The 24,095-nt window shown below is 46.5% G+C and overlaps 1 protein-coding gene across 1 annotated transcript in view; it reads left to right on the top strand.

Moving 5' to 3' along the window:
* Positions 1-1,171: 1,171 nt before the first annotated feature.
* Positions 1,172-24,095, top strand: part of DYNC1H1 (dynein cytoplasmic 1 heavy chain 1) — a 68,076-nt gene continuing 45,152 nt past the window's right edge. Inside the window, exons 1-11 of the mRNA XM_044229855.1 lie at positions 1,172-1,527; positions 10,519-10,606; positions 12,507-12,680; positions 12,883-13,138; positions 13,480-13,666; positions 15,315-15,586; positions 15,678-15,905; positions 17,317-18,393; positions 19,053-19,232; positions 20,646-20,795; positions 23,025-23,171. Coding sequence (XP_044085790.1) covers positions 1,272-1,527; positions 10,519-10,606; positions 12,507-12,680; positions 12,883-13,138; positions 13,480-13,666; positions 15,315-15,586; positions 15,678-15,905; positions 17,317-18,393; positions 19,053-19,232; positions 20,646-20,795; positions 23,025-23,171 — 3,015 coding nt within the window. The 5' untranslated portion in view covers positions 1,172-1,271. The remainder of the gene's footprint in view (positions 1,528-10,518; positions 10,607-12,506; positions 12,681-12,882; positions 13,139-13,479; positions 13,667-15,314; positions 15,587-15,677; positions 15,906-17,316; positions 18,394-19,052; positions 19,233-20,645; positions 20,796-23,024; positions 23,172-24,095) is intronic.

Raw genomic sequence — 24,095 nt, 5'->3', positions numbered from 1 at the left:
ATCAGGACTCAGCTCTGTGACTGTGCACTCTGTTACAAAAATAATGTCTTTGGCTTCCATTCCTCCACCCAACTTAAGAAGCAAGTCATGAGTTTGAATTTTCAAAGGCCAATTAATGCTCCTTAAAAGAAACTGTCATCACTAAACCAAGAATGTGGGCAGCCTGGACTCTCACCCTTATGTCTTCTCAGGCTAAGGGAGGAGATCCAGGTGGATGGGAGGTGGGGGGAGCTTTAGCTGGCAGGCATCTCAGCCCCTGCCTTGTGCGGCCCCAGAGGCGGAAGCCCATGGAATGACAGTGCCAGCCCTCGCTGCTAGGAGAGCATCACTGTTCTAGAAAGATGCTCACACCGAGGTCTCCCGCTAGGTCATCACGGCATCCCAGGGGGAATTATCTCATGGTTAGCAGCCAGCACCTACATCTTGGCTTTACCCCACCGTTCAGGTGGGTGTCATCTCCTGGCTGTACCTGACACCGCCTCTGCAGTCAGAGATCCAGCCCCAACCTTCAGCGCCCCCCCCCGTCTTTGTAAAGTGTAGTTCCTCCGCTGGGACTGTCCCCCTCCCCACCACCCTCTTTCCAAACTAGCAATGCGGCCAGCCCCTCATGCCCTGTCCCTCTGAAAAACGTCCTCACTCTTCACGTGTATATCTAATAACACATATGTCACCACTATGTTTTAGCACTCAACACATCGCAGTCATTCGTCCAACGCAATAATACAGGCTAAATGCTGAAAGCAATGTCGGTCACACGCTAACTGCTGCCAAAACACGTTAGCTCTCGTCACGAACGCCGTTCATTCACTCAATATTCACGGAGCGTCTCGGGCTCTGTGTCGCAGCTGTAGTCCCCGACCACCCTACGCCGCCCACGCGCCAAGTCAAGATCCCACCTTCAGGGTTTGCGCTGCGGGGGAAACGCGGGACCCGCCCAGCGCCGGGACTACAGGTCCCAGAAGGCTGCGCGGCGGCGTCGCCGGGGGCCCGCACGCGCGCATGCGCAACGTCGTGACGCCGCGGCGGCGAGCGGGCGCTAGTGGCTGAGGCGGCGGGCCGCGGGCGGGGCGAGGCGGCGGGCTGCGGGCGGGGCGGGCCGGCGGGCGGCGGCCTTTAGGGCGGAGCCGGCGCCCGCTCCCTTCAGTCGGCCGCGGTTAGCGGACGGTCGATTTCGGGCGCCCGTTTCTCTTCGTTCGTCCGCTCGGCGCTCGCTCTCGTGCGGAGCCGCGGCCGCCTGCCCAGCGCTCCCTGCGGGTCCCGAGCGCGGCGCCATGTCGGAGCCGGGCGGCGGTGGCGGCGAGGACGGCTCGGCCGGCCTGGAGGTGTCGGCCGTCCAGAACGTGGCCGACGTGTCGGTACTGCAGAAGCACCTGCGCAAGCTGGTGCCGCTGCTGCTGGAGGATGGCGGCGAGGCGCCGGCCGCGCTCGAGGCGGCGCTGGAGGAGAAGAGCGCCCTGGAGCAGATGCGCAAGTTCCTGTCGGACCCCCAGGTCCACACGGTCCTGGTGGAGCGCTCCACGCTCAAAGGTGCGGGGCCGGGGCCGGGCGGCCGGGGCCGGGGGCTGGGGGACGGGACGCCGGGACGCCGGGACGCCGGGACGGGAGCGGCCTCCGCGCTGCAGACGCCCTGCGGGATGGGTCCCCGCGGCCGCCGGGCGAGGCCGGCGCCACACCCCCTGCCGGGCGGGAGTCCCGGGGGTGCCTCCTTCCGGGTCGCGGGGAACGAAGAGCGGGTGCCCCCGTCTTGCCGTCACGCAAGACAATGGGATCGCTTTGTCTGCTCGGGCCTCAAGATGGCCGAGTTGGGTGGAGACAGCGTCTCCCGGGCTGAGCGCGGGCGGAGGCCGCGTCCCGGCCTCCAATGTCACATGAGCTTTTCGGTTTCGATTTGTGGCCGGGCCGGGCCGTCCTCGCGAGGGATGTGTCAGGGGCAGACCCGCGGAGCCGTGCGCAGCCTGGGTGTGGGGGTCGGAGCTGACGGGAGCCCTGGCCGGCTCCCGAGCGTCCTGGCACTGCCCTGTGCGGACCCGGATGCGGAGGCCCAGGGAGGGACAGGGCCGACCGGGGCCGCGAGCAGAGCATCCCCGTTCCAGGTGGTTGTGCGCTCCCAGGTCTGCCTCTTGGTCCTCACGGCGTCCTTGCCGTCTGGGTGTATCTCTCTCTCCGTCTGTCGCAGACAGGCTCAGCGGAGATGACTCGCCCGAAGTCACCAGCTCATTCCGCTCCCTGGACTGGAATCAGCATGTCCGTGTCCAGTACGCTGCTGGGTTTCGCTAACCATACCTTTGTATTTGTGTAATGCCTAGATGATCCTAATAGTGACCCTGTGATGTTTGAATTTCGTTTATAGAGTTTTTATTGTTTTTATCGTTACTATTATTATTATTAAGATTTTTTTTTTCTGTCAGAGCGGGCACAAGCAGGGGGAGCAGCCGGCAGGAGGAGAAGCAGATTCCCCGCTGGGGAGGGACCCCAATGCGGAGCTCGATCCCAGGACTCTGGGATCATGACCTGAACATAGGACAGGCACTTAGCCGACTGAGCCACCCAGGCACCCCTAGTTGACAGATATTTTAAAGAGGGAGACTCTGGTTAGGCACCTACATGGGGAGAGGAGGCAAAAGATTTGCACATTCCAGCAGTCTCCTCTAATAGTGACCTTCCCAAAGCAAGGCTAGATCCCTCTTGAGAATTGAGCTTGTCTTCAGGGAGAGTTCTGGACTCCGTAGTACCACTTGGTAGTTGATGATGAGTGTATTTGACAGCGCAGAATGGGTGTGGCACTGGCCCCGGAACCCAGGGGGTGATGTTCAAGTAAATTTTACCGTTAGAACTAAGGGATTGGCCATTGTCGGAAGATGTTTGCCGCTGAGCTTCTGATAATCTCAAAACAAAACAGAACTATAAAGTTCTGCCAATAAGGGGATTTATACTGTCTTACCCCCCTCACACACACACTTAATTTCTTTCTGATAGTTTGTTTCTTTCAAAGGCTATTTCAGGAGATGCTTCATTGTAGCCTCTTGTTTCTTTGAGAGGGTGAGAAGGTCAGAGTGTCTGAAAGACTCACATGGAATGTTAAAAGCAGATGAGCCATTCAGACATATTTACACTAATAATGTTGTTTATGGTTTTCTGTTATGCTTGGGGTCATGTTTTCCAGCACAGAAACCATTAGTGTTAAAAAAAAATTTTTTTAACCCACCTACTCTTTCAGAAAGAGTATGTATTTAGTCATGACAGAAAATTTAAAGTATGTAGATAAAGGAAAAATCACTTGGAATCCTTTGACCCAGAAATAACCAGTGTCAGCATTTTGGAATCGTTCTGGTTATTTTTCAGTGAATATGCATTGTTTTATTAAAATATATCTTAATTTGTATGAAGTTGCTATATTTTTAGTAGTTTGACCTTGGCTAATTCTTTTTATTTATTTATTTATTTATTTATTTGACAGAGAGAGATCACAAGTAGGCAGAGAGGCAGGCAGAGAGAGAGAAGGAAGCAGGCTCCCTGCTGAGCAGAGAGCCCGATGCGGGACTCGATCCCAGGACCCTGAGATCATGACCTGAGCCGAAGGCAGCGGCTTAACCCACTGAGCCACCCAGGCGCCCCAACCTTGGCTAATTCTTGATCATGTTTTCATTGCACAGTTTATATGTTAAAATCAGTGATTTCTACCTTGGGACTCAGTTTCTTTTTATGGAAAAAATTGTAAGTTTTGTTTTTGCTTCTTGACTGCTCATCAATAATGGGCTTTTCTCAAACATTAAAACTGAACTTTGCTAAAATTATTGGGTGGAAGCCCTGTTTCTGTAGTATGCTTTTCAGTGCAAATCATGTTTTCTTGATGGTATATTTTCTTAATTCAGCAAAGCAAATGTCCAGCCATCCATGTCTTGGCTCTGTAATGACTTGCACTTTTGAACATTGAATAAGGAATGAGAGTGTCTAAAATTGAAATCCTACCTCATTCCTGTATTTATAAAAATTTTTAAAAAAGTATTTTTAGTAACTCAACCTGTCTGTAATTTATTTTTCACCTGAAAACTTTAAGGAAAGACTATATGGTTGCATCAGTCTTACTAGCATCCGGACTAAACTAGCATGATTTAGACAGAAGTACAGACCCAGGTCACTTGACTGGAGGGCTTTCCTCCAGGTGGTTTTTGAGTTAGCATTGGCTTTTGAACATTTAATCAAATGTGAGCAGCCATTAGCTAGTTGCAGTAAAAATGTTTGCTTTATAATGTGGAAAACAAATCTAAATTCTTTAAACTGAGTAAAGACTGTCAAGAATGAAGTGGCTCAGTGGGTTAAAACCTCTGCCTTCGACTCAGGTCATGATCCCAGGGTCCTGGGATCGAGCCCCGCATTGGGCTCTCTGCTCAGCAGGGAGCCTGCTTCTCCCCTTCCCCTCTCTCTGTCTGCCTGTCTGCCTACTTGTGATCTCTGTCTGTCAAATAAATAAAAATAAAAATATTTTTAAAAAAAAAAGAATGAAGTCATAAGGAGCACCTAGGTGGCTCATTCGTTAAGCATCTGCCTTCGGCTCAGGTCATGATCCTGGGGTCCTGGGATAGAGCCCCATGTCGGGCTCCCTATTCAGTGGGAAGCCTGCTTCTTCCTCCCCACTCCCCCTGCTTGTGTCTCCTTTCCCGTGCTCTGTCAAATAAACAAATAAAATATTTTTTTAAAAAGGATGAAGTTAAAATTAGTGAACAGAGAAAATTGCTTTTATTTTATCCTCCCTACACTTTTTTTTTTTAAAGATTTTATTTATTTATTTGACAGTTAGAGATCACAAGTAGGCAGAGAGGCAGGCAGAGAGAGAGAGGAAGGGAAGCATGCTCCCCACTGAGCAGAGAGCCCGATGTGGGGCTTGATCCCAGGACCCTGGGATCATGACCCGAGCTGAAGGCAGAGGCTTCAACCCACTGAGCCACCCAGGCGCCCCATCCCTACACTTTATATGGAAAGAATTTTCCAAACACTTGTCATTGAACATAAAGCATTTTTACATGAAGCTATATATATATTTAACCACCCCAGCTAACTGTAAAGTTTCCTGTTGAAGTACTATTTCTTTTTTTTTTAATTAAGATTTTATTTATTTATTTGACACAGAGAGAGATCATTAGGCAGAGAGTCAGGCAGAGAGAGAGAGAAGCAGGCTCCCCGCTGAGCAAAGAGCCCAATGTGGGGCTTGATCCCAGGACACTGAGATCATGACCTGAGCTGAAGGCAGCGGCTTAATCCACTGAGCCACCCAGGCGCCCCTGAAGTACTATTTCTTAAAGTGTAGAATAAAGATTGCGAATTTAAGTTTATTTTGATACTAAAGCATTGGAGAGTAGGTGGGAAGGGAGTGTTAAATGATAGCTCCTCTGATTTGAAAAAGCGAAATCTCTTTTCTGTAATTCCTGGCCTGTAGAAAGTTGTTTTTTCATGGTGCACTTCTAAAATTACAACCAGAGAGAAGCTCATTACTTAATACGCGCCTTACAATTTTAATGACGTTCTGGAGCAGTTTTTACCTGGCGTGCATTTCCGGTTGGGTGGTAAAGGTGGGGGTGGGAAGAGATGCTGCAGCTTGCGGCAGGTGAAACTGGAGGTTCCAGGAGGCTCCAGCTTGTTGGGGCCTTTTGTTTTTGTTTACATTTGGGTGTCTTAGGCTTGGTACTTTGTCCTTAAGACTGAAAATAATGGCTGCCTTTAGTCAGTATTTATCCTAAGCTTGGATTCTCGTTTTTCCCAGCAGACATAATTCAGGGGGTTTTACCTCCTCTTCAGTAGTGCAGAGATGGCTAGGGACTAGAATGTGAAAGAAAGGCAGAACTTTTTACAGTCCTCAACTTCTTAGAGATCCAGCAGTGTGGAAGGTTTAATGGGGAATATTTTTGTGGATTTTAAAAATTATTTTTCTCACTGGGTGTGGTGAAAAAATAATGAATACTGTTTTTCTGAAAATAAATAAATTGGAAAAAAAATTATTTTTCTGAGGACTTGTTTTCTCTAAAGGATGAAGAAATGATGACTAAAAAGTGTGCATTTCTGGCCTTTGCTTTGTCCCCAAAATGGTTAGTGAAATGGTTAGTAAATTCGCGGGAAGATTTTTCTGTGACACCACACTGCCTTGAAGCCCTAGGCCAGGGATCCCTGAGCCTGGGTTCCTACTGTCCTGTGCTGTCCCACCGCAGGCGGGGGGCCCTGTACCCTTCATAGGACAAGCCAGTCTGTAGCTCACTAGGTTTGAACGTGTAGAGTAGCCTAACGAACAGCATTTACGGGCAGCAAAGGGAAAACCGTCATCACTTGTTTTAGAAAAGTAAAGTTGGAGGGGAGCTGTTTGCCAGTGTTGCAGCGCATTATGTGGTCTTTAACCCTCCGTTCCCCTTGCTAACGGTGCTGTGAACAGAAGTCTTCAGGTTGAAGAGAAAACTCAGACTTTCTCACCATGCCCTGAGCCTCGTGCCAGAGCAGGGAGTGGTTGTGGCAAAGAAATCAAAGCCCCTCAGAGGAGGACAAAGGGGTGATGGGTGTCCAGGTGACAGGAAAAAGCACCAGATGCAGGAAAGGGGGACGCTAAAGCAAACCTGTGAGAGAAAAGGGAGAGAACATCTATGATGGCGATCAACCAAAATAATGTGGTATTCGTAGGTTTTGGATTTTAAGAGGAAAAGAAGATGAAAGATCAGGAGAACCCGGAACGTGTAACAAGGTATTTGGTAGTTTGTGTGGGCCAAAGAGAGCAGCTGGCTGCCTTTGCTGGGTGGAGAAGACACTTGCCTCAAGGCTGGGAGGAAGGAGGGGGCAGTTGAGGGAATGACCAAGGACGGGGAGCTGCACTCCTCTTCCCTTGTGCGCTCAGTACATTTTGTGAAACCTGCCCTGTCTGCCTAGGGGAGGAAGTCCAGTCTTCAGGTAATTGAATGCACATCTTTTTATGTTTCACTAAGCAAGATGTAACGCTCGCCTAATTCACAGTGTAATGATGGCAATCACTCTTAGTTTGAAATACATTAAACTGACCATTCAGAAATTTACACAGATTCATGCTGACATTGTGAACATCTCTAGAAATACAACTCTCAGAAGTTAACCAAAGAAATGTCCACAGGTCACTAAATATATATCAGTGTGGCTCCCAGCAAAGGACCTGGTGAGGCAGCTCCGCGCTTTCTGTCCCAGTACTTTGACTGCTGGCGTGTACTCATGGACAGGACGCCACTAGGCCGTTAAGTATCGACCAGTAACGTTAGCAGCGGTAGCAAACAGATTCAGACTTTACTGAAAGCAGGATTGCCTGATGAAATATGCAGATTGTGTTAGCTATAAGCTTCTAAATATAGCAGGATTAGCAGCTTCTTTGTTACTAAGAATTAACTATCATGTGTCTTTCCCCTTCTGAACAGTTAAAAGAATGTTTCTGCAGAAGTAGAATGTTACACTATTATTATTTGGAAGATGTAATAATTTATAGGGAGGCAAAAAGGTTAAATTATTTGATGGCAGTTTATAAAACAATGAGGTTTTTTTCTGCTAGGAATCAGACATACTCAGACTTCATTTGATCTCTTTTTATGGAAAATAAGCATTAAAAAACTAATGCAGAATATATTCTGTGACTTTCATAAATTATTATCATCGAAAGAAATTAGGGTCTTAACCAAGCAGTAGAGTTTCCCTGTTGGATATCCTTGTCTGAGGACCGTGTTTGGGTGTGCCCTCCCGAGCTCTGGCAGAGTGCTGCTGCATTGCGGTATTCCCAGCGCGGAGCTGGGAGCTGGGCGTTCCCAGCCGGCGGAGATGGAGCAGAGCCGTGACTCATCTCCTGGCCCGCCGCCCAGTTCCTTTAACCCTGTTTGCATTAGGAAGTGCCGGCAGCAGGGCTAGATGCTGCATCCAGTTGGCACGTTTTCTGTGAGGTTTTATTGATTTAGATGGTGGATTTTGTCTTGGAGGAAGAAATGGTTCAAAGTTATGTCGTTAATTTCCTTTAATGATTATAAAATGTTACTTGGCTGGATACTGTTTGGATGCTATCTTGATGATGCATATTTTATATAATTCATAGGATAGGGTTTGGAAAATTGAGGGAGAAAATATTTCATAATCCTACCACCCTGACAACTGTTTTAGTTTGGGAGTGTTTCTTTATGCTCCGTTCATGTGCTTGCATTTTAGAAATTGCAGCCATCACGTGTGGTTGGCTACAGGCAGTGTGATCTGTCTTATGGTATATCCGTATTTTGGTAGTTAGAAAACCCGATTGGTTTGTTTAGTTGTTTTTTGTTTGTTTGTTTTTTGTAGTTAGTCATTTTTGAAGAACAGCTAGGAAGTACCTGGCATACTAGAATAGTTGGCCACCTCCTCTACTTCCTAAAATTATACTAAAAACAGTATTTTGGAAGAGTTATTGTCTTTTTCTTTTTTAAGATTTTATTTAACAGAGATCGCAAGTAGGCAGAGAGGCAGGCAGAAGAGAGGAGGAAGCAGACTCCCTGCTGAGCAGAGAGCCTGACGCTGTGCGATGTGCTGTGGGGCTCAATCCCAGGACCCTGAGACTGTCATCTGAGCCAAAGGCCAGAGGCTTAACCCGCCGAACCACCCAGGTGCCCCGGAAGAGTTACTGTCTTAAAAGATATATTAATATTTTTTTATCTTCAGTGTAAACTTTGTATTTATTTCATCTTAAAGCTAATGAAGTAAATAGCTTTTGCTCAGACTTTATATACCCAGATTTTCATATTTGTTTGTGCTTAAACTTTATAGACCACCTAATTTAATATCCCACCCCCTCCTCTGCTGCCCATTGTATTCACTTTTTACTTTTTTAATCTTAATCCTAGTGTAGTTAACATACAGTGTTACGCGACTAGTTTCAGGCGCGCAGTATAGTGAGGCGGCACTTCTGGGCGTCGCTCAGTGTTGATGGTGAGCGTGCTCTTCACCTTCACCTGTTTCGCCACCACCCCCGCCCCACTCCGCTGCCCATTTTCCAGAGGAAGAAAAATGACCAAGATCACTAAGTCTCTGCCTTTGCTTACATCATAACGTAGAAGTGAAGGTGAAGCACACGTATCGTGTTAATCCTCAGGTAGAAATTTTTGCCAAGGCAGATGATTGCTTAGCAGTGCGTCATTGCTGAGACGGTTCAGCTGGGGCATCAGTGCTAGAGCTGGAGGTTCCGATTACTTCCCGTTCTGACAGATTTTAATTTTTCAGTTACGGTTTTTAATGATTTAAAATTTTGTTAAGGGGCATAGAGGCGGCTCCATCAGTTAAGTGTCTGCCTGTTGATCTTAGCTCAGGTCTTGATCTCAGGGTCATGATTTCAAGTCCTGCATTGGGTTCCATGCTTCACCTGGAGCCTACTTTAAAAAAAGAAAGAAAGAAAGAAAGAAATTTTGTTCACATGCATCTTGAGCTATCTTACTATTGAATTCCAGTAAGCCCTTTTTTTCCCCTAAGATTTTATTTGACAGAGAGAGACACAGTGAGGGAGCAGACACAAGCAGGGGGAGTGAGAGAGGGAGAAGCAGGCTTCCTGCCAACCAGGGAGCCCGATATGGGGCTTGGGGCTCGATCCCAGGATCCTGGGATCATGACCTGAGCTGAAGGCAGATGTTTACCGACTGAGCACCCAGGCGCCCCCTTAATTTAAAAGTTCACTTTCTAAAATGACTAGTGTGCATGCTTTTCACTGCATGGAACCCACCATGGTCCCTGCCCTGCAGGAGCTCACGTTCGGGGAGGAAGATGCCTTCACACATCCACCCCAGAGCGGGTCCTGAAGCCTGAAGAGTGGTGTGACAGTGGAGGGGAAGGCTCGGTGAATGCCTCTCCGTGACCCTGGGGATGTTCGTTGATCATGATTTTCTTGATGGTTGTGTGCACTGTGTGGGGTGCTTGACGAGGCGCTGTGCTGGGGAGGACCCTAGGTTTGGAATCACAGACTTCTGAATTCTCACTTTGTCCTTTTCCAGACACGTGTTTGGGGGCAGTTGACTTACATTTCTTACTTGGACATGGGTAGAAGGAGTCATGCCAAGCCCCACAGTGCTGTCATGAATGTTACATGCGTGACAGACCTGCAGTCCTTGGGAAATAAAGTGCCTGTCCCTCGTGAGCGTTGAGCAAACACCTGACCAGAATACCCAGAGTGGGAAGTGGAGAGTGCCTTCTGTGCTGGGAGCCCGAGGGAGGAGACTGCCCCGAGCGGGCGGTGAGCAGTGGCACAGGGGCACCACCTCGCACTCCAGGGGGCCAGACCCTGCTCGGGTGCCTCCCACACCCCCGGCAGGCCAGTGCCTCCCGACTTACCGGAAAAGGAATGAGGTGCAGAGAAGTTAACTCCCTTGCCCAGGATCACACAGCAAAGTGCCTGGGCCAGGAGTCAGGGGAAAAAGTGGGAAGAATAGGTAGAGCCGAGTCATATGGGGGTTTAAATGTTGGGGGTAGGGTGAGGAGTTGATACTGACATGAATTTGATATCATATTTATTATAATTTGTAGAGGATGTTGGTGATGAAGGAGAAGAGGAAAAAGAATTCATTTCCTATAATATCAACATAGATATTCATTACGGAGTTAAGTCCAATAGGTGAGTAGTGTGGATATACTGTTAACCTTGGATTATAAGCTTGTAAGAATTGAATGTAGATCGTAATTGACTCAGATGAAGACATTAAGAAAACACTCAAGAATTTAGATTAATTCATGTATTGAATCACCTTTGATTTTCATATGCTGAAATTCAGAGGATTTCCAAGTCAATATGAATTCTGAAAGATTTTTATTTTAATTGCTATGTCATGGCATCCATTTTAGGTTTGAGCCAAAATGTACTTAACAAGTGTGATAATAATTCTCAGATTATATCTGAATTTTCTTTTTTGTAAGTAACTAGTAAAAACCTAGTAAAGGTTGTTAGGTAGAGGTCTCATTCTTTTTAGTATCGATCCCTAAAGAAAGCATTACTGGTTCAGATGCGGTATGTCACTGAAGTCTTCAATGCATGACTAGAGTTCTCCCACCTTCTAGAAAACTGGTGTCAGTTTACATTCCAGTAGACAGATCCAAATTTAAAAATGTAAATGTTTAATTGTACTGCTTCAGCTTTTTAAAACATTTTATTTTGAATAATTTCAAGCCTACTAAAGAGTTGCATGAATTCTCTACAATTGATATCCATGTCGGTTGTTAACAAAGCCACATTTGCATCATCACTCTTTTTCTTGAACCATTTGAGAGTTGGTTATAGGCAGCCTGCCCCATTACCCCTAAATACTTCAGTGTATTTCCTAAGAACAAGGACACTTCTGTTCATAGCCTTGATACAATTTTTAAGTTCAGGAAATACTGGTATAGTACTAGGCACCATGTGCACGTGCATACTGTTTCAGTAACGTCCCTTGACCCAGAATCTCATTCTATGACTTTCATGATACTGACATTTTTGAGAAGTACAGGCCAGGGATGATTAGATTCGTTTGTGCATTTTTGGCAGGGGTGCTCTTACAACTTTTTCCTTTTCAGTGTGTCATGTCAGGAGGTTTCAATGACTTTTTAGAATAAAAAAGTATTATGTGTAAAGTACTGGCCTGGAAATGGAAAATTTAAATTCTAATTTTTTTTAACTATTCATTTAACGACGTTTGAGCACCTGTTATGTGTAAGATGTGGCAGTAGGTATGCAGAGAAATAAAACCTGGTTCCCAAGAAGCTTGTGGTCTTTGGAGAGAAAGCTCAGCACATACACAACTGACTGTACCACTTGGCGGAATCTTAGGGGCGCAGAATGGCATGAAGCACAGAGATTGGAGAGAGGTTCTGGTCAGGGGAGGCCGCGTGGAAGAGGTTATGCCAGAATTGGATTTTGAAGGTTATTCGGAATTTCAGCAGATGAATGTAGATTTCTTAAACAAAGACACAGTGGCACGTCACATTTAGAGAATGGGACATCATTTTAAGCTTTGTCTTGGGTGGGGAAGAGGGTGCATAGTAGGAGGTAAAGCTGGAAGAGTTTATTTAGGCCAGGCTGTGGGGGGCCTGCAGTGCCCTCTTGCCACTTCAACCTGTGGGTGACTATTGTTTATTAAAGCCTACATGTCACTTAGTGCCATAAAGAAATGGTACAAACTAGCATCCGATCAGATTTAAGTATATCATGGCTTGTAACTTGCACTTATTAGGGAGGTTCATTTGAGTGAGGCTGAGATAATGAACTCAACCTATATATTAGACCAATTAACTTTGCCTGGTTTCGTGGTCACACGCCAAAACCTTAACCTTGATTCAGTTGCTCTGACCTGAGTAAAGAAAGATAAGCAGTGCATTTCCCTATTAGAAAAGCAACTCTTAAACATGCTCTTGATGTGACTTTTAAAGTGTGACACTCTAATGAATTTTTAATTCGTGTGCAACACACAGAGGGAGACAGTTAATAAAACTGATTAGGAATGAGGCTCTTTGTCCTAATTTCTTCTTTTGCTTTCTTCTAGCTTGGCATTCATTAAACGTACTCCAGTAATTGATGCAGACAAACCGGTGTCTTCTCAGCTCCGAGTCCTCACGCTCAGTGAAGACTCGCCATACGAAACCTTGCATTCGTTCATCAGCAATGCGGTGGCTCCTTTCTTTAAGTCCTATATCAGAGAGTCTGGCAAGGCAGACAGGTAAACACCATGTTTCCTCTGAAGACACCATGAAAGATAATGTGAAATTTGGGAACGGGGAGGGCAAAGCTAGTGAACCCAGAGGACATAAGTCTGTTACATTACTAAGATGTATATTACTAATGTTTGACATACGTATAATAATAGGATCTTTGGAGACCAGCAGCACACTGAAGTTTGAAGTGTTTGTTAACCTTTTTAGGGATGGTGATAAAATGGCTCCTTCTGTTGAAAAAAAGATCGCAGAACTTGAAATGGGGCTCCTTCACTTGCAGCAGAATATTGAAATTCCAGAGATCAGCCTTCCAATTCATCCCATTATTACAAATGTTGCAAAACAGTGTTATGAACGTGGAGAAAAGCCAAAAGTTACAGACTTTGGAGATAAAGTTGAAGACCCAACTTTTCTCAATCAGTTACAATCGGGAGTTAACCGCTGGATCCGAGAAATTCAAAAAGTAAGAGCATGGTATTGAGTGTGTTGTATAAGGTGCTTTGCTCTTTACTGTCTCTGGAAAACTGGTTTGAGTTTTTGTCAATGAGGTGAAGAGTCCGGTGACGTTAGCAGTGCTCTTGGCGGTCCCGGACAGTGCGCGGGTGTTTAAATACTAACCCTGAGAGAGTGTTGATCCCAGCGGTCTCATACCTCTGCCTTTACTTACTCAACCACTTAAAATTGACAGGGAAGGAAATCTACTTGAAATATAAAGATTACATTGTAATGCATGTGTCTAGTTAATGATACTTCTCTACCTTTATTTAAATAGTGAATGCTCTTGAATATTATCTATCCTTAAAGGTGACCAAACTTGATCGAGACCCTGCCTCAGGAACAGCCTTGCAGGAAATTAGCTTTTGGTTAAACTTGGAACGTGCGTTGTACCGCATACAGGAGAAACGAGAGAGCCCAGAAGTTCTCCTTACTCTGGATATCTTGAAACATGGCAAGCGTTTCCATGCCACTGTCAGTTTTGACACTGACACAGGTAAAAACTGGAAGTAGTAATGTGATTGGTAAATTACAGATCTGGCTTTCGTGAGATATTATGGACAATGTCAGTGAAAGTCAACAAATGGACCATCAGATGACTTTCCCACATACCTTTCTTCTTCTTCCAGACTTTTGAGAACATAAGCCTATTTCTGGGTCCGAGTAGTGAGCCCCAGGAGTGTCTGTCCTGTTTCTCAGTTACTTGGCTCCTCGAGTAGATTGTACTTCTTAATACGAAGTCAAGTGTACTTTTGACAATCCAGACAGGAAGACGGTTGACATTAAGCAGAAGTTATTTGCCCACAGGACTGTAAAAGGAGAGCTGGACGTGCTTTCTCTTCCTCTTGCACCCGCCCCCTTCTCCCCATTCTCTGCCTTCCTCCCTGTGCTGAAAGTGGTCAAGATAGGTTCAGTTTTCTGTATGCACAGCAGTGTGAGCGATGTTGTATTAGCACACACTGGGCGCTCCAAGGTTTGGATGACCAGGCATGGTTAGGCATTTCTCTACAGCTCTGCTGGAGCGAGGAACCGGGGCTGCAGTACTTGTCATGTTCTTTTCCTACCCCTTCAAAAAAGGTGTGCCGCCCACATTTTAAATGTCAGTGGAGGTACCGGGTAGAAATCCTCTAGTTGATCGGGCTCTCTGCTCAACAGGGAGCCTGCTTCCCTTCCTCTCTCTCTGTCTGCCTCTCTGCCTACTTGTGATCTCTCTCTGTCAAATAAATAAATAAAATCTTAAAAAGGGATGCCTGGGTGGCTCAGTTGGTTAAGTGGCTGCCTTCGGCTCAGGTCATGATCCCAGTGTTGTGGGATCAAGTCCCACATCGGGCTCCTTGCTCAGCAGGGAGCCTGCTTCTCCCTCTGCTTCTGCCTCTGCCTACCACTTTGTCTGCCTGTGCTCTCATGCTCTCTCTCTCACACACAAATAAATAAATTTAAAAAAAAAAAGAAAGAAAGAAATCCTCTAGTTGTGTGGATCACATGATCTGTTACCTGGGCATTCACTAATGCCGGAAGGTAATGCCTTGAAATTTTGTTTCTAAATACCTCTGAAACTTCTATTTCTTTCCTAATACCCTTTCTTTCTTTCTCTTTCTTTTTCTTTCTTTCTTTTAATCTTCTGCTGGAGGTGTCAGAAGGTAGACTAGACCCAGGTGCTTCTGGGATTCTCTGTCCATAACACACTCCATTCACACGAGCCATGGGTGTACCACTTATATTTTAGTGTTCCTAAGGATGATAACGTTGTAGTTTTTCTAAACTTAATGTTACTTATAGAACATTTAGATGATAGAGGAAGCAGTGAAATCCTTGGGGCCATCACCCACAGCCTTTGGAGTATGTGTGAGTTGACTGATACTCTTAAAAAAGCAACAAGACCGTCCGTTAATTAATAGAGGATCATCCTGTTAATGACATGTTCCTTTTTGTCAAATATCGTAGATAGTTTCTGTGTCTGACTCTTCTGCAACAACAGAATGTTCCGTGGTGAGGCTGTATTTCAGTTTACTTACCCAGGGTTAGGCTGTAAGCAGTATCCTCTTGGTTGTATTCCTTTTTCCTAATGAAGCTGTGGTAGACCTATAGCATTATACCTGTGCTACCTCCTATGAAAACCATTAACCGTTTCTCTGTTAACCTAGGTCTGAAACAGGCTTTGGAAACAGTGAATGACTACAATCCTCTGATGAAAGATTTTCCTCTGAATGATTTGCTGTCTGCCACTGAGCTGGACAAAATAAGGCAGGCCCTTGTTGCAATCTTCACCCATTTGAGAAAGATCCGAAACACAAAATATCCCATTCAGAGGGCTCTGCGTTTGGTGGAGGCAATTTCAAGAGACTTGAGTTCTCAGTTACTCAAAGTACTGGGCACCAGAAAATTGATGCATGTTGCTTATGAAGAATTTGAAAAAGTAAGTTTTAATATATCAGAAAACCCACCTCAGGGCACGGAGATGAAAACATGCTGTAATAATAAGCTTCCTTTTGTAAATTATATCCTAGGTTATGGTCGCATGCTTTGAAGTCTTTCAGACTTGGGATGATGAATATGAGAAGCTTCAGGTGTTACTGAGAGACATTGTCAAAAGAAAAAGGGAAGAAAATCTGAAGATGGTTTGGCGAATCAACCCAGCTCACAGGAAGCTCCAGGCCCGCCTTGACCAGATGAGAAAGTTTCGACGCCAGCATGAGCAGCTGAGGGCTGTCATTGTCAGGGTCCTGAGGCCACAGGTATGTATCACATTTGTAAAATACATTCATGGGTTGTTTTTATAACCTGCTTTCTTTTTCTTAGACTGCACACTTCTGTTCGGCACCAGATGCCTCTCGAGTTCCGTTTGCACCCATTCACTGTCCTCTTGACAATATAGTGACTGTATTTTCACAGTTAATCTTCTCCATCCATTCATCCCTCCTCCAAAATTGCATGGACCCTAGAGCCAGACTTCCTGGGTTTTAATTTAAGATAAATTCCACTGTTTAATGAGCTATGTGTCTTGGACCTGTTTCTTAACTTTTTCCCAGATGCCTCATTCATAATTGCATATGTCTGAGATTTATATAAAAGAATTAAATGACTCCTTTTCTTTGTACATGCTTTTGCTTTTTTTTCTTCTTAATTCACCTTTTGTCTTCATCAGTGATTTTCTTCCTTTAAAAAATCCAGTCCAGGGGCGCCTGGGTGGCTCAGTGGGTTAAGCCTCTGCCTTCGGCTCAGGTCATGATCTCAGGGTCCTGGGATCGAGCCCCACATCGGGCTCTCTGCCTGACGGGGAGCCTGCTTCTGCCTCCCTCTCTGCCTGCTGCTTTGCCTTCTTGTGATCTCTCTGTCAAATAAATAAATAACATCTTTAAAATAAAATAAAATAAATATATATATTTTCAAATGTACAATTATAATGTGATGAGGAAGTATTTATTGGTGACAAGGCTGTGGAACCTACAACTCTGGGTGACTGTTGTGTGTGTTGATAATTGTAGGAAATGCTAGATTTTAGTTAGGGGTTAGTGAAAGTAATAATGATGATCTCTGCCAAACAAGTTCCCAAGACATCTGGGAACCCAGATCAAGGCCCCTGCCCAGCTTTGTAATCCTGCGGGAGCGTGGGCAGGAGACATGCGGGGAAGTCTGACACTTCCTGAGGCAACGCCCCTGCCCTGTGCTGCTCCCCAGTGCTTCAGGGAGCTGAAGGGGGGAGTTCTTCCGTGTTGGTGTAACCTTTCTCTGTCCCTCCGCTGTGGGACTTACCCATGGATTATAATTCAAGTTTTAAACGTCGAAAAGGAAGGCTATTTACATTGGATGCTGAGTTTATATGTGGCGCTCTTGTGCCTTACTAAGCTTTCCGATGCATTTTAATTGTAGACAAAACTTTGAAGAGGCAAGTACCCAAAACCCAGGTTTTAACATGTTATTTTAGCTTAAGAACTGAAACTGCATTGTCAGAAGAGCTTTACACGCAAAGTTAGAACATACTGTATCATACTCCTCACAGCTCTGTTGCACTCTGGTTATAAAACATTTGGCCAAAAGTTAGGAACACACAGCCAGGACCGGCTGTGTTGTGTGGTGTGTGCTCCTGGTGTACAGTCAACAACAGTCTTTGTGCGATCAACTTTGTCACAAATCCTCCTCTTTCAGGTCACAGCAGTTGCCCAGCAGAACCAGGGAGAAGTCCCCGAGCCTCAGGACATGAAAGTAGCAGAGGTTCTCTTCGACGCGGCTGACGCAAATGCGATTGAGGAGGTCAACCTTGCGTATGAGAACGTCAAGGAAGTGGACGGTCTGGATGTCTCCAAAGAAGGCACGGAAGCTTGGGAGGCTGCCATGAAGAGATATGATGAGCGAATCGACAGGGTAGAGACCCGGATCACTGCTCGCCTTAGGGATCAGCTCGGTACAGCCAAGAATGCAAACGAGATGTTCAGGATTTTCTCCAGGTTCAACGCGCTCTTCGTCAGGCCTCACATCCGTGGGGCTATCCGTGAGTACCAGACCCAGCTCATCCAGCGCGTGAAAGATGACATCGAGTCTCTCCATGACAAGTTCAAGGTCCAGTACCCACAGAGTCAGGCATGTAAGATGAGCCACGTGCGCGACCTGCCCCCCGTGTCGGGCTCCATCATCTGGGCAAAGCAGATCGACCGCCAGCTGAGCGCCTACATGAAGCGTGTGGAGGACGTTCTGGGCAAGGGCTGGGAGAACCACGTGGAGGGCCAGAAGCTGAAGCAGGACGGGGACAGCTTCCGCATGAAGCTCAACACTCAGGAGATCTTCGACGACTGGGCCCGGAAGGTGCAGCAGCGCAACCTCGGCGTCTCGGGACGCATCTTCACCATTGAGAGCACTCGCGTCCGAGGCCGAACCGGAAACGTCCTGAAGCTGAAAGTTAACTTCCTTCCAGAGATCATCACGCTTTCCAAAGAAGTTCGAAACCTCAAGTGGCTTGGTTTCCGAGTCCCGCTGGCGATCGTGAACAAGGCTCACCAAGCAAACCAGCTGTACCCGTTCGCCATCTCGCTGATCGAGAGCGTGCGCACCTACGAGCGGACCTGTGAGAAGGTGGAGGAGCGGAACACCATTTCCCTCCTGGTGGCCGGCTTGAAAAAGGAGGTGCAGGCTCTGATCGCGGAGGGCATTGCACTGGTGTGGGAATCCTACAAACTCGACCCGTACGTGCAGCGCTTAGCGGAGACTGTCTTCAACTTCCAAGAAAAGGTGTGTTGTAATTTACTGCCCCCCACCCCGCAGGGTCCCGGGAATGAACTAAATGCAGTAACGTCACTCCCATGAACGCAGTAGTTCTCCCGTGGGAGCGTTCCTCATGGGGAGAGCACTGGGCCATGTGAGCTGAAGGGGAGAAGCAGCCCTTTTACTTGCTGGGCTGTGATGGTGGTGGGGCTCTGGGAAGACCGTTAAGTAACAGCCCGAGTTTAGAAACCAGTGGGGAGGGGAAGGACGTGGGAGTCTGACCAAGTGACATGAGAGCTTTATTACTGATGCAGCTGCACGGACGACAGGGCTCTGCGGTCGTGGCCCTTGCTGTCGGTCCACCCCAGACCCTAGCGTGCCTGGGCGATTGTAAGCCTCCTGGCTCTGAGCCTGCTGCTGGGAGGCAGGTCCGAGCCGGGTGTGCATCTAGTGCTCACGCCAGCGCTCAGAGAAGGCACAGAGCAGGCCCGTCAGATTCCTGTACCCAGACTGCTCAGTGGTCCCCCTTCCCTCCTGAGAATATAGGAGTGGGGACCCCTGGGTAAATGGGATTGGCTATTCCTGGAAGAACTCCTTTGCCTTAAATATGTATCAGTTGAGAAATACACATAAAAGTAAAGGGATATGTGAATGGAGTTTTAAATATTCGATGTGCCTTCCCTTAGGTGGATGACCTGCTGATCATTGAAGAAAAAATAGACCTGGAGGTCCGCTCGCTGGAGACTTGCCTGTACGACCACAAGACCTTCTCCGAGATCTTAAACAGAGTCCAGAAGGCCGTGGATGACTTGAATCTGCACTCCTACTCCAACTTGCCCATCTGGGTCAACAAGCTTGACATGGAGGTGCGGGATGGCTGGTTACGGCACTTTTTGGTCGTTTACTTTCAGCCTGATTTTATACGCTTACTAGTTTGTCACTGAAAAGCACTTTCCCATAGAAGTTACCAGCAGTAGTCCCGTTTCTTCTCAGGAAATCCCATTTAGCTAACGGTGGCGCTGAGCTGTGGAACTAGCCACGCTCCTGTCCGATCCAGATTGCAGGTGGTCAGGTGGGGGGAGTCTCTTCATCTTCTGAATACGTAACAGCCTCCTTCCTGCCTTCCCTGCACACCCAGTAACATAGGGGGTTCTCCCTGGCCCTCGTCTCCAGGCATCCTTCTCTGACACGCTGCCCCTTCTCCACCACCCAGTTTAAAAAGAAATGCCTAGGAGTACCTGGCTGGCCCAGTTGATAGTCCACGGGACTTTAGACCTCTGGGTCGTGAGTTCAAGGCCCACGTTGGGCCAAGAGCTTAATTTAAAAAGAAAAGAAATGCCTTCCTTAATTAAAAAGAAGAAATGCCTAGCAACCAGATATGTCTTACTCCTGGTGTAGAGGAGCGGGGCTCACCCTTACAGAAGTATGTGGAGAGAGGGAAGTACTTGTGTGCAGCTGTGCATGTGTTTAAAACATGTTTACCACCCACGTGGCTTTCTTGTTGGCGGGTGTCAGCATCTGTGGAGAGCTACTCAGTGGGCAGCTCTGAAGTACCTCAGTTATCCATTTAGAGAGAAAGGAAGAGAAAACCCGTGACCCACAAAGGTACAGCGTATCCACACACACAGCACTCCCAGGGAAATTTCACAAAGCCCACTCTCCGAATCTACTGGAAGTCTTGTGCTTTGCCACTGCAGCCTTTACAGCATTCCCGGGAGGGACAGACTGTACAAAGACACACAGATGTCCCCTTCATGGAACGTTCACTTGTACCATTCCATATCAGAAGACTTTCTTCTTTACTTGTTAAAAGAGAATGGGCGCCTGTGTCTGCTGGCAGATGTTACTTGGTCTTACTTGGTCATGGTTCTGCAGTACGCACAAACACGGAACCATCATGTCGCATACCTCAAGCGAACGTTGTGTGTCACTTATACATCAGGCTTATTCTCCAAATTGTAGATTATTAGTTTTATCTCTGAGGCTACCAGGACAACACTTTTGTAAATTTTCTAGTGAGTTGAGCAAACAGCAAGACCTTGACTGCATCTAGGTTCATCTCCTTGTCCCTTACAAGTCAGAGGGTTGATGATTGGGTTAGCCCCCAGATGGAGGTCATGTTCTCTGAGGTTGGGAGAGAGACCTAGTGAGGTGGGGATCCAGGTTAAGGTGAAGGGTGGGGTTGTCGTGCTTGGCCTGAAGCATTGGCTTCCTACCTGACGTGCTCCTTAAGCTACCTTTTGGAAGAACACTGGTCTTTCATCCTGTTTTCTCTGTAGATTGAAAGAATATTGGGCGTGCGCCTACAAGCTGGCCTGAGAGCTTGGACCCAGGTGCTGCTTGGACAAGCTGAAGATAAGGCAGAAGTTGACATGGACACAGATGCGCCTCAAGTTAGTCACAAGCCTGGCGGAGAGCCGAAGATTAAAGTGAGTATTTCCCGTAGCATCCAGTTTGCTGGTCAATCAAACAAAGGGTGCGTCCTTTGAAAAGTACCAATGAGAAAGTCACTTAACAGTGAAGAACCCTAACAGACATCCCCTCACCCAGGGGACCAAAGTTGGCGTCACCAGAGCTGTCTCGTGCTCATCGTTTTACCCCAGCAGTGTGTGCGACATGGTGACATGGCCGCTTTCCCCTTGGTCTTTGTCCCCATGGCTCCCAGACTCATTCTTACCATGAGAAAGGAGTGTCAAGGTCATGAAAGACAAGGAAAAACTGAGAAAATGTCAGAGGTTGGAAGGGATTAAGGAACTGTGACTACTGTGCATGCTGTGGGGGACCTGGGAAATCTGACTGAAGTCAGTATTTTAGTTAGTAGTGTTGTGTCAGTGTCGACTTCTTCGTTTGGTAGTTGTGCTATGTTAGATGGCAACATTAACGGGAGCTGGTAAAGGGTATATAAAATCTCTTCGTACTTTCTTTGCAACTTTTCTGTAAGTCTAAAATAATTACAAAATTGGAAGTTTTTTAAAAGTGTGAAATCCCACTTTTAAAAGTGGGAAATCGTATTTTTATTTATTTATTTATTTTTAGATTTTATTTTATTTATTTGAGAGAGACAGAAAGAGAAAGCGCAAGAAGAGCACAGAGGGAGAAGCAGACTCTCCACGGAACTGGGAGCCCAATGCTGGACTTGATCTTGGGACTCTGGGATCATGACCTGAGCCGAAGGCAGTCACTTAACCGACTGAGCCACCCAGGCGCCCCATGAGAATGGGAAATTTTAGAAAATATGTACACGGGATAAAACAATCTCTGCTTTCTAAGCATATGTGCAAGAAATCATTTCAAGAACCCAGTGTAATCTGTACAAGGAGAAGTTTAGACTCTGACACTAAAATGTCACTTTTCACAAAATCTCAGCATCTCGTGGAAAAATGACTAGCACAGTGGTCGCCACTCTGGACAGCAGTCCTTGTCTCCAAGCCACCAATTTCCCATTTGAGTGAAGAAGTGACCAGCGGAGGCCCAGCAGGCCTTCTAGAAAATTGTGTTAGTTCAGGCTGTGCAAATAGATCGTGTCTGCTAGTGTGGGCATTGGTTACAAACGTGTCTGCCGCATAGTAGTTCAGTAAGCCATGCATTTGCCTTACATAGTTCGTGTTAAATTTACCCCCCAAAAAGTCTCAGAAAACAGAAGCCTAAAAGAACAGAAGGTAGAATCTTTGATGTAGGAGAAACAATTGGCTGTTTTTTGTTTCCCCAGGTGTTACCTTCTCGTTTTTTTCTCTTAATGCTTGAAAAGTGTTTTCACTGTGGAATATTACATATATTTACCCCCCAGAGCCTACTTTTTAAAATACAGAGATGCAAATGAGTATGTCTAAGCTAGAGCAGTTATCTCATGGAAATGGGGTCGGAATTCTTGCTTAGCTTAAAGCAGACACTGGCAGGCGGCACGGCCTCACCTTGGCCTATAAACCTGCCTCCGTGCAGTGCGTATCTGACAGCTCGTGCCAGCCTCGGTCCCGGCATCGGTGGCACAGGGTTCTCGGATCCCGGGGTCGCTGTGTCGGAGATCAACCAGCACATTCAGTCAGACGGTGCTCCATTCCACGGTGTTCATACTCACCAAGGTACAGGGGACCCAGGAGGAGCCTCAGCAGTGGCTGCCCCCTGACTCTTTACAGTCCTCTAGAGGGGTGCGAAATACACAAGGCCACGTTCTCTAATGGTTCACTCATGGTTCAGACTGGAGTCGGTTAATAAAATTTAGAGGGCAAAAGTGTTGTGTGTCAAAACCTTTTTTTTTTTTTTTTTTACTTAAAAAGCATTTATATCAAGAATATTTCTCTGAAAAAAAAAAAGAACATTTCTCTGAAATGATTCTAATGCTTTGTACAATCAGGAAAAAAAAGCTATAATTTGTATACTTTATACCCACTTTCAAATTTCAGGATTCGTAGCACCTGATTTTCCTTGAGGTGATTACTGAGCGACAGTGACACACACATATGTTCAGTACCATTTAATTGAAAATGGCTCCTGGAGACATTCACCAGTTTATTAGTATGTTAGAATCACACCTGTGTAATAGGTTTTTAACCACAAAATGATCACATACCTCACTAATACTGACTCTGACATCACAAATGCATAAAAGCCAGTTTATTGAAACCGATTGCTGAGTGAGAAATGAAATCTTTGTCTTACAGAATGTTGTTCACGAGCTAAGAATAACCAATCAGGTCATCTACTTGAATCCGCCGATCGAAGAGTGCAGGTACAAGCTGTATCAGGAAATGTTTGCCTGGAAGATGGTTGTGCTGTCTCTTCCCCGGATCCAGAGTCAGAGGTACCAGGTGAGCCTTCCCGGCACCCTCACCGTGACCCCTCGGACCGGGCCCCCCCAGGGCTCTCTGGCACCACCGCTCCGTCATGCCTCTTTAAATTCTGCTGTTGTCTGTCTGCTCGGTCTGCACACTTGGGGCCCAGCACTCCAAGGGAAAGCAGAGGAGGCTTGTGTGACCTGACAGTTTTCCTGGACTGCCTTTCCGAATAGTTGCCTCTGCAATTCCGATCTCGGTAGTCTCATAGAAGTTCCCTCCGTGAACTTCTCTGGGAATTTTAATTCTGGTTCCTCCCCACCCCCATACTGTAGAGGTTTCCAGATACACGTGAAACTAGGAGTCTCGTGAACTCACACCAGCCTGCTTTGTTTATTATCATGTGGTCAATTTAAATTTTGATCCCTCTCCGTCCACCAGATTATTTCAAAACAAATCCTAGATACACTCTTAATAATGTGCTTCTGGAGCAAAAGGAAAACCCAAAAGACTAGGTAGTCCTTGGTCTCTAAGTAGTATTACTTCACATAAGCAGATCTCCACAGCCTGTGACTCCAGCTCTTCTAGAAACTGTTAGCTTTGGACCAGACGCAACATGGGCTGAGTCCTTAGAATTTGTTGCTCTAACAACCACCTATAGACTCACAGTCTTGACAGTGATGAGCCCAAACGTGGCAGTGACCAGCTAATCGGGACCCAACTGTGAAGGAACCGTTCCTTCCGCTCTGGGCAGTCTGTACAGACTGCAGGATATTTCTTGTCACGTCCTGTTTTTAGCCAGCCATGTTTCTGTTCGTCTCTACATGTGACGGAAGTGAAACCCTCCCTTCTTCCGCTGGGTCCCTGCCCTTGTCTGTGGCTCAGTCTCTGGAATAAGCCTGACCCCGTCACCCTCTAGCCATCTTACCTCTTGGTTCTCTTGGTAAAAACATAGAGGAT

This window comes from Neovison vison, chromosome 13 (genome assembly GCF_020171115.1).
Source record: "Neovison vison isolate M4711 chromosome 13, ASM_NN_V1, whole genome shotgun sequence".
Lineage (NCBI taxonomy): Eukaryota > Metazoa > Chordata > Mammalia > Carnivora > Mustelidae > Neogale > Neogale vison.
The sequence above is the reverse complement of the archived record's forward strand: the minus strand, read 5'-3'. Positions and strand labels throughout refer to the sequence as shown.